This window comes from Eleutherodactylus coqui, chromosome 13, assembly GCF_035609145.1.
Source record: "Eleutherodactylus coqui strain aEleCoq1 chromosome 13, aEleCoq1.hap1, whole genome shotgun sequence".
Taxonomy (NCBI): Eukaryota; Metazoa; Chordata; class Amphibia; order Anura; family Eleutherodactylidae; genus Eleutherodactylus; species Eleutherodactylus coqui.
In genome coordinates, this window is record NC_089849.1 from 116,424,660 (window position 1) to 116,435,233 (window position 10,574).

Sequence of the window (10,574 nt, forward strand, 5' to 3'; positions counted from 1 at the left end):
ACCAGAAATCTCTCCCCATAGAGAAGAGAGCCCGCAGCAGAAACGGCGATACAACTGACATGGCACGGATTTGAATTCCGCTCCGCGTGTCAGTTTCCACGCGGCTTGGCTGCAGCGGACCGTCCGCAGAGCGTGGATGAGAGTTTTGCAAATCTCGTCCACTTTGCTGCTTAGTCTCGAGCTTAAAGGGGTTGTCCCGCGAAAGCAAGTGGGTCTATACACTTCTGTATGGCCATATTAATGCACTTTGTAATGTACATCGTGCATTAATTATGAGCCATACAGAAGTTATTCACTTACCTGTTCCGTTGCTAGCGTCCTCGTCTCCATGGAGCCGTCTAATTTTCAGCGTCTAATCTCCCGATTAGACGCGCTTGCGCAGTCCGGTCTTCTCCCTTCTGAATGGGGCCGCTCATGCCGGAGAGCTGCTCCTCGTAGCTCCGCCCCGTCATGTGTGCCGATTCCAGCCAATCAGGAGGCTGGAATCGGCAATGGAACGCACAGAGCCCACGGTGCACCATGGGTGAAGATCCCGGCGGCCATCTTCGCAAGGTAAGTAAGAAGTCACCGGAGCGCGGGGATTCGGGTAAGTACTATCCGTTTTTTTTTTTTTTTAAACCCCTGCATCGGGTTTGTCTCGCGCCGAACGGGGGGGCTATTGAAAAAAAAAAACCTGTTTCGGTGCGGGACAACCCCTTTAAGAATGCATGCGTATTTCCGTAGTGAAATCCTGCGGCCATTCCGCCGTGTGAACCCAGCTGCAGTTACCCGAAAATGGTACCAATACAAACTACAGCTCGTCACGCAAAAGGCAAGCCCTCACAGAGCGCCGTCTATTGGAAAATAAAAAAGTTACGGAACCTTGAATGCAGCGATGTAAAAAACAGGTTTTTATTGTGCAAAAGTGAAAAACCTAGAAAAATAATTTTGGTAACTCAGAAAAAAACGTATCATGTCATTTATGCTACATGATTAGCGCTGTAAGCAGAAAAAAAGCAATGGCGCGATTGACGTGTTTTCTCTCCCAGACCTCAAAAAAATATGTGTAGGGGCTTATCCAGACGACCGTATATCGGCTGGGTTTTCACGCCGAGCAGGCGTGTCTGCAGGGGGGGAGGATGGAAGAGCCAGGAGCAGGAACTGAGCTCCCGCCTACTCTCCACTATTTGCAAGGGGAGGGCCGGGCCGGGGGGGGGGGCGAAGCTAAGCGCCTGTTACTTAGCTCCGCCCCCATCTCGCCCCCTCCTATTGCAAATAGTGGAGAGGGGCAGGAGCTCAGTTCCTGCTCCTGGCTCTTCCATCCTCCTCCCCCCTGCAGACAAGGGCACCGTATGTCGCCTCGGCGTGAAAACCAACCGATATACGGTCGTCTGGACAAGCCCTAAAAGTTTTACAACACTTTTATGTACTCAAAAATATTACCAATAGAAACTACAATTCACCACGTAAAAAACAGCCATCGCACGGCCGCGGCGACGGGGAAAGAAAAACGTTTTGGAAAAGTCTTCAGTCCTTATGGCTAAAATGTGGCGCGTCATAAGGGGTTAAATAGACGGATGATTTCCACTGACTTGTGTCCCGAATAGGTTGTGAATCAAGCAGAAGTCTTGTGGAATAAGTTAATATGCTCCCCGCAGGCATATATTGTATTTCAGCCGCACTTCAGTAGCGGGGAGCGATTCCAGCAACCTGATTGGTTGCTGGGTACACACCCCCTTTGCAGATTGCACGAGTGCTAGTTCAGCTACTGAACTGCGGCTGAAATCCTAAATATGCTCCCCGCAGACTCCGTCGCCTTGGAGATTTGTACTTCCGAGAAGCTTCGCGCCGCTCGCAAATTATTATATTTCACAAGACTTCTGCTCGATTCGCAACCTGATTGGTTGCTTGGGATGGCTGATTCACAGTGATTGGTTGCTTGGGATGGCTGATTCACAGTGATTGGTTGCTTGGGATGGCTGATTCACAGTGATTGGTTGTTTGAGTTGGCTGATTCACCAAACAACCAATCAGGCTGTGAATCGAGCAGAAGTCTTGCGGAATATAATTCTATCCACGCCGCTCGGGTAGTTTGACCCTCTCCGGCCGCCGTTCTGGGTTTAAGTCCCGGAACCCGGAAGTGACGTTCCTTTCAGTTTTTCCTGCTTGCAGCGGCGCCGAGGTGAGTGAGTGTCCCGGAGAATCCGGCGGCATCCTCGGTGCGTGAGGCCGGCAGGCGGTGGGCGCCGGGCCAGGGGGGAGCCTGGCAGTCGGGAGGGTGTTTGCAGGGTGGATGGTCTGTGTAGTTCTGACGTCCTTGTCTTCTCCCCGCAGGTCTCTGGATTCCAGCTGCAGCATGGTGAGTGCACTCCAGCTCCTGCCGGTGATGTGGGGGGAGGAACTACAAGTCCCAGCATCATAGTAGGGAGGATGGGAGTCCTACGAGCCGCTCTGGCTAATGTGGCATGCTGGGTGTTGTAGTCCTTGGTAAACAGCATTTGTATGGGGATACAAATGGCGCCCCCTGGCAGTCACCAGTAGTATTATGGTCCGGCCTCACCTGTGTGTAGCCACGCCGAGGCCGGGCTCACATGGGGCATGATTACCGTATATTGCGCAGGCAATCGCATATATAGCCGTCCGCGGTTCCGCTCACATGTGCGCGTAGGAATTGTGTATTACGCAAGCACAAAAAAAAGCGGCATGCTCGACTTCGTGGCGTTTTACGTGCAAGAGAGCCCGTTCTCTACGGCGCATATCAACACCACCAATACGTAATTGCACTGTGTACGGGAGGCTAGGCGGCAGCGCAGGAAACGTAAACAAACGGGCGCCCGAGCGTGACGGCGTGCAAAGTACAATTTTGCTGCCATTTGCAGTGCAGCATTTTGCGCTTACAGCCGTGTGAGCCCGGCCTCGGGGGGGATGAGTTCCCGCACGTATGTAGACGCTGCGCATGCTGGGAGTTGTAGTACATGGTGTACTTGTCACATGGCATATTCATCATTGCGCTCGGAGCGTGATAGGTGGGAAATAGAGACCGCCGGCGCTGCCCTCTGCCCCAGTCCTGGTTTCTGTCTCCCACGCTCAGTGCGGTGATGAATGTACCCGCAGGCACGTCCTGTGGCTCACAGTCTCTTCGCCCACTGTGATTGGTAGATAAGACTCTACAATGGGAGGGTAAAGAGGTTTTTGGGGGGCATTTCCTGAGCTGTCCTCAGTAGTGGATCGGCTGATCCTCCGGCCCGCTGGACATCCGTGTCGGTAAGAGCCGGACGTAACATAGTATGTAAGGCCGAATGGAGACAATGTCCATCTAGTCCAGCCTGTTTTATCCTTCTGTGGTGTTGATCCAGAGGAAGGCAAAAGTGGAATAGAAGACTTTGCTTCCAAGGACTTTCGTTACATTTTCAGCTTTGACTATGATGTGGACATCCGGCTCGGGTGCACGGGCAGCAGGCCAGAGGATCAGCGGGGTCCTGAACCGGCGGACCCCCGTTGATCAACTATTGATGACCTATTAGGAGGATTGGTCATGGCTAGTAAATGCCAGGAACCCCCTGATACCCCCGGCCTAATAGATGTTGGCGCTCTTGTCTGACTTGTTACTTTTTATGTTTTAGCCTCGCAAAATTGAAGAGATCAAGGACTTCCTGCTGACAGCCAGGAGAAAGGATGCGAAGTGTAAGGAATGGTGGACAATGCATGGTTGGGTGGGGTTATATTCATACTATAGAGGTCCGCTGACTGCTAAGCAACAACCCACTTTAAAGGCCTTTCCACACTGCATAGCCTCCTTTGCCACTCCTCCCTCTGTAGGGCATGTGGACGGGGGTTGTCTTAAATGGACAATCCTTTAAGCTGTGCTTGCATCGTGATGATCCTGTGAGGATATACTTAAAGGGGGTGTCTACTGGTAGCCCCTTTAATCCAGAGAACAGCGGTCTGTCAGTCGGGCATGAGCACCACCTGTTCGTTAATGTCAATGGGACTCCCAAAGATCAGCAACTTGCCTGTCTTCAGCGGTTCCATCAAAATTAATGGCGTGCCAGAGTGACCATTGCTTCATTCACTTGGCAATCACCCCAGCTCTGTCTCCCGCACGATCAGCTAGCGATCTCTACTGCAGCTTGGCAGTTATTGGAGGGGTGCCTACATGCAGGTATGATGATGCATCTGTACTGGTGTAATAACAGGAAGGCCATGCAGACCCCCACAGGCACATGGAGCTCCAGTATGTCTACCTGCAGCGGACTGTTAGCTGCGTGATCATCCATATCAGTGCATGTCAGCCACCTCCCCCCTGTGGCATCGCTTTCTGTATGTATGGACGCTCACTCTGGTGTTTTCTATGCAGCTGTCAAGATTAAGAAGAACAAGGACAATGTAAAATTCAAGGTGCGCTGCAGCAAGTACCTGTACACCCTGGTCATCACAGACAAGGAGAAGGCAGAGAAGCTCAAGCAGTCCCTTCCACCTGGTGAGTGGGCATAGTCTTGTACTACTAGTACAGGGTATGCGGTCGATGTCTGAGATGTGACTACCATAGTATGTGAGGCCGAATAAAGACAATGTCCATCTAGTTCAGCACAGACTTGGGGTACTTGAAGCTAAGTTCAGCTGAGTGCACCTGCTCTGCGCCCCTTAGGCTCAATGCCCACGGACGGATTACTCTGCAGAATTCGCAGCCAAATGCCCACCGTGAATTCTGCAGCAATGTCCGCCATGTTAACAGATTCTCCCATGCCCACAAGTGGAAATCGACTGCGTTTTTTTTTTTTCTTGTGTGGAAAACCGCAGCCAATAGAAGTCGTCCGATCCGCAGCAATTCCAAAATGTCAATTTTAAAATCGCTGCTTATTCACGTCATTACTGGTGCGATCGCCCTGCACTGCACATGCGCACCGGCCAAGACATTGGGGCGGGTCCAGACAGGTGCGTATAGGATCTTTGGCTGGTTTCGTAGTCTGATTCCAATCCAGCCGTGGGCATGAGGCCACATCGGGAGCCTCCCTGGCAGACTCTATTACAGATAGTGCCATGCTTGAGACTACTTTTTAGTCATTTTTTTTCCCCCTCCCAGCAGAACCTGACAGATGTTTTGGATATACTGAAGTGTAAAGATTTTACACTTATTTTACATGTTTTAGTTGTGATATACGAATTGCAGGACTCTTTGGGGGGAGGGGAGTGTCAATGCTGTAAACTGAGTCTTTGCCTAAACTTGATGTATTTGTCAAAAGTTTAAGACTCAGTATTTATAGTGTTGACCTTCTATTTTTCAAGGCTTCTGTAGTTTGCTGTGATAAGATGGATAGTTTTTGGCCAAATCCTGACTGATGACAACCCATTCTTACCTAATCAGTGCTTGGAGTTTATCACAATTTGTGTTTTTGTTTTTTTTTTTCTTCACCTGTGTTTTGAAGATTGACCACAGGTTCTCAGTGGGATTAAGATCTGGGGAGTTTCTTGGCCATAGTCCCTAAACGCCAATGTTTTGTCCACTGAGTTTTGAACTTGACTCCAGTGCTCTGCAGCTCAATCCTTCTTGAAGCCCATTTACACGCAAACATGATAATTCAAATAATTGAAACGTTTTAGCGATCATTTTGCGTAAAGTGTTAATGGACACTAATGTCGATTAACACTTTATCAACTTCATTTGTGTGTGGGCTGGGCTCTGCACACAGCTACATTGTTCTCGCAGAATACAATGTAATCTGCTGAGGAGACACAGCATGTGGTCTCTTGAAAGATACTTTTATCTCTCTGCCGCTGCAGGATAGATTTTAAGCTTGCCTTAAAATCATCCTTCAGATGAAAAGTGCATGATGGTAGTGTTTACACGCAACGATTATCGCTCATCTGTGGCAGTTTGAACGAATTTTGAGCAATAATCTTTGCATCTAAATGGGCCTTCACGTTTTTTTTTCTTTGAAGTGGATGAACAAAATGTTGAAATTTTGGGTCCATGGCCAGGAAACTCTCCAGATCTCAATTCCTTTGGGAAACTGGTGAATCCTTAAAAAGCGGGTGGACAAAAACACGTGATAAACTGCAGCACTGATTAGTAAGAATAGGTCGGCATCAGTCAGGATTTAACCCTGAAGCTGATATCCAGCATGCTAGGGCGAATTGCAGAAATCTTAAGGCTGGGTTCACACAGGGCAGATTTGCTGCGCAGAATTTCGCGGCGGCAAATCCGGCCGCTAATCTCTGGATTAGCCAGCCATGTGGACGAGATTTCTCAGAAATCTCGTCCACACGGGACGGCCAATCCGTTGCGGTAAGTCCGGCTGAAAGCGCAGCCGCGGTTTCAGAATATGCAACATGTCCATTCTTTTTTTCATTCCTCTGCGGCCGTGCTCTCCTCTATGGGAGCGCCGGCCGCAGCGAAAGAGCGAGCGGCCGGGCCGCTTCAAAGCCGCGGCGGTTCTCCCGGCGAAAATCTCGCGGTTTTTGCTGCGGCCAAACCGCGAGATTTCCGGCGGGATTCCGTCCCGTGTGAACCCAGGCTAAGAGAAAAGTGTCAATGCTGTCCATTTCGAGTCTTTGTCTAAACTTGATGTATTTGTATTTGCTTAGAAATTACGTCAACTGTACACAAGTAAACCCACTAAAGGACTGTTAGAGAAAACGGGTGACTTGTAATGGCCGAATCAAGAATCCTTGTTATTGCTTCCCTGTCCTCGGGGGTTTATCCAGGACTAGGAAAAAAAGGATTTGCTGTTTCTTCCATAAACCTGCATCCCGTCTGTCCGTGGGCTGTTTGTGACCGTTAAGCTTCATTCACTTGGATACGGATGAATTGCACTATTGCCAACAGTCCTGGATAAAGCCCTTTAAATTCAAGAGTTCCCTTTTTCTGTGTCCTGGGTGTCTACTTCAATGTGCTCAGTAAGACATGAATGGTGCAGCTACCCATGCGATGAGTTTAGATTATCCAAGACACAATCTGACCACATTTTATTAATCAATGTAGAAATTCACATTTTCTTGCAACTGCTCGTTAAAGTGGTTGTCTGAATTAAAGGAGATGTCCCGCGCCGAAACGGGTTTTTTTTTTTTTTTAACCCCCTACCCCCCCCCCCCCCCCCGTTCGGCGCGAGACAACCCCGATGCAGGGGTTAAAAAAAACACCCGCACAGCGCTTACCTGAATCCCGGCGGTCCGGCGTCTTCATACTCACCTGCTGAAGATGGCCGCCGGGATCCTCTGTCTTCGTGGACCGCAGCTCTTCTGTGCGGTCCACTGCCGATTCCAGCCTCCTGATTGGCTGGAATCGGCACGTGACGGGGCGGAGCTACACGGAGCCGCTCTCTGGCACGAGCGGCTCCATAGAAGACTGCAGAAGACCCGGACTGCGCAAGCGCGGCTAATTTGGCCATCGGAGGCCAAAAATTAGTCGGCACCATGGAGACGAGGACGCCAGCAACGGAGCAGGTAAGTAAAAAACTTTTTATAACTTCTGTATGGCTCATAATTAATGCACAATGTACATTACAAAGTGCATTATTATGGCCATACAGAAGTGTATAGACCCACTTGCTGCCTCGGGACATCTCCTTTAAGGAAACCTGTCACCGCCACCCTCATGAAATTACTCACTTTCTCCCGTTTGTGCCATGCTGCCGGCTCCAGTCTTGTTTGTCTGTGACGGCCATGATCGTCGAGTGCTGTCACTGGCGACTGCTGCTCGTTTGTAGACTGGCGTCATCTAAAGTGACGCCATGGGAAGACCAGAGCCGGTGGTGGGGGATGAAGGTGGGAGCGAAGAGAGGTGAGCTGCATTGTTAATTTTAGGACATGGGGCACCCAGTGATGGGGTTTAGCTTGACTCTGCCAACCCCTGTTAAAGGTGATGTCTGGAGATCAGGGAGTCTCTTTTATGTTGGCTGCACTGTATAATAACTAATTGTCTTTCTTCTCTTGCAGGTTTGTCTGTGAAAGAACTGAAGTAAATTTGCTCTCTGGACTCTTGTACAATAAAAACCTTAAAAAGAACCTGCTGTCCTGTGATCATGGGCGAGGAGAGCTGGGGGTCACTTGGTCGTGGGCTGCTGACATGTCGTCTCTGTGCGATTTTTGAGGCTTCTATTAACCATCTAACAACGTAAAAAAAAGGTTAACTGTGATCCATCCTGCAGTAAAGCGGTCTTTTCTCTAATGGCAACCAGTCAGTTCAGTTCCTCCACCGCCCCATCATAATGCTGACTTGTTGCTGTGGGGGATTTTCTGTGTGACTCCATGTAACAGAAAAATAAAATCACGTGGGTTAGATTCGTTCCAACACTGCTGTATGCTGACTCTATATGGAACAGGGGGGTGTGTGTGTGTGGGGGGGGGGGGGGGGGTGGCAAGACTGGCATCATCTCCCGTAGGCACATCTACCTGCTACCTGTAATGGTGGTAGTAACACCAACCACATCTGTAATGGGGACAGCTTTACAGGCTATAACCAGTGGATTTCCTGATGTAATTTGCTTGAGGCAGCTCCATAATTTTGTTTAACCCCTTAAGGACCAGATACTTTTTAGGGCTTTTACCCATGTGATGGTTTAACTGCCCTAGATTTTTTTTTTTTTTCTCCTTCAGCTACCAAAATTATTTTTGCTTTTTTGTTTTTTTTTTCCCCCTTGGGGGTAAAAGGTCAAGTGTTAGTTTTGTTTTTTAATTAGTGTATTTACACTAAAGTATAGGAATAGGTTTCTCATTTTGTTTCGGGCGTCTTGCTATAGAATGTGTGGTTTTTGATTACAGGGCGTATATGCTGACTGTTTTGGTTAGAGTTGGCTTTAGGTTATTTTCTTAATATATTTTTATTTTATTCTATTCTGTAATCTTGTTTTACTTAATATTTTTTACCATCTATGTTCCCCATGATGTCATGTAAGACCTCTGAAGGACATTTACAGGTTTGGGTTTTATTTTTATTTTTTATTTTTTTTAGATCTGACGCTTTCCCACTGTAGCTGGACCATCCATAGGGGCCCTAGTTACAGGGAAAACCTCCCCTGTAGTGACAATAGTCACTGGCAGAACTGATCAGGGTCTGCTGAGAAACTAGCTCTGCTGTAGCAGGGAATCCCGGCGGTCATGTGATGACCGGCTCACGTAGTGGAAGTTGTATTTCCACTTTCACTTCGTAGTACATAACTCTCATTGAGCGCTGTGTACTTGGGAAAGGAAAAGGCAGAAGGGGTTAAAAACCTTTCCTACCTTCTCCTTCAGATTTTTAGCTGTGACTAACAGCTGAGAGCTGCTTCTGCTTGATTGCAGGGGGCTTTAATTCCCTGACGTATTTTCACAATCGGCTGGGATTAAAGTCCAGGGCCAAGCGTCGTAAATTTAGTGCTTGGTCCCCTAATGGGTTAACACTTTCCAATTTTGGATTCAGGATTTCCTAAAAGGCTTTCTTTTATCGCTGTTATACAATGGTGCAATCTGCTGGCCACAGCTAGTGTGCGTGCACCAGAGGCTCTAACAGCGGAGTGGCTGGCAACAGATGGTAAGAATATCCTGTCAGACGTCTCCTGATTGGAGCTGTACAAGCTTCAATCAGAATGTAGGAAGACGTCAGACAGTGGATTGGAAAGGGTTGAGGTGGCATTAGTAGTTGTTGTAAGCGAAGCACTCCCAGAATGGGTAACGCTGGCAGCCTGGGTTAACTGCTGCTTTTAGGATCTGAATATTCTTAGTGTTTCTATGATTGCATACCATTGTGTAATGTAAGTGGCATGACTCCTGGCCCCTTATTGAAGCCATCCTGTCATATACAAGCAGTTAGGAGGGTAATCGTGTGTGTGTGTTTGTGTGTGTTTGTGTGTGTTTGTGTGTGTTTGTGTGTGTTTGTGTGTGTTTGTGTGTGTTTGTGTGTGTTTGTGTGTGTGTGTGTGTGTGTGTGTTGTTGCAGATCATAGTTTCCATATTCAAATAAAGGTAATCTCACCTATGCAGCCGGTTATGTCCGCTCCCGTCTTGCATTCCTTGCTGTGTTCTCTTTTCAGCATGAAGAAAGCAGTCTGTCATCCATACCGCTCGATCCTGGATGGTTTCTTGACACAAGTGCATTAAATGATAGGAGCTTGGATGCATGAAGATAAAACTTTCTTCTGTCTTTAGTACGTGCCCAGTATAACAAGAAAAATACAGACGTCCTGAGGACGCGTTTCAGCCTTTTCAGGTCTTGATCACTTCATTTACAACAGGTTACTTCCTTCCTTAAATAGTAATCTTATTAGATTTTCACCTGTTAATTAACCCTTACGTATCCCTGAGTGCAAGCACAAAAAACATGAGTTCCCCGCTCTCAGGCTGCATTCCCACGAACGTATATCGGCTCGGTTTTCACGCCGAGCCGATATACGTTGTCCTCGTGTGCAGGGGGGGGAGGATGGAAGAGCCAGGAGCAGGAACTGTGCTCCCGCCCCCTCTCTGCCGCCTCTCCGTCCCTCTGCACTATTTGCAATGGGGAGAGGTGGGGCTAATTCTCGGAACTTTGCTCCCGCCCCACCTCCTTTCATTGCAAATAGTGCAGAGGGGTGGAGAGGAGGCAGAGAGGGGTCGAGAGCTCAGTTTCTGCTCCTGGCTCTTCC

The 10,574-nt window shown here is 48.5% G+C and overlaps 1 protein-coding gene across 2 annotated transcripts; it reads left to right on the top strand.

The window, feature by feature from the left end:
• Positions 1-2,040: 2,040 nt before the first annotated feature.
• Positions 2,041-7,983, top strand: RPL38 (ribosomal protein L38). 2 transcript variants are annotated; one of them, XM_066585863.1, is made up of 5 exons: positions 2,041-2,161; positions 2,314-2,338; positions 3,603-3,663; positions 4,337-4,459; positions 7,915-7,983. In XM_066585863.1, the coding sequence occupies exons 2-5, from the start codon at positions 2,336-2,338 to the stop codon at positions 7,938-7,940; spliced, it is 213 nt and encodes a 70-aa protein (XP_066441960.1). In that variant the 5' UTR covers positions 2,041-2,161; positions 2,314-2,335; the 3' UTR covers positions 7,941-7,983. The 2 variants fall into 2 exon arrangements, with proteins under 2 accessions (XP_066441960.1, XP_066441961.1); XM_066585864.1 differs by having other exon boundaries at positions 2,142-2,198.
• Positions 7,984-10,574: the final 2,591 nt, after the last annotated feature.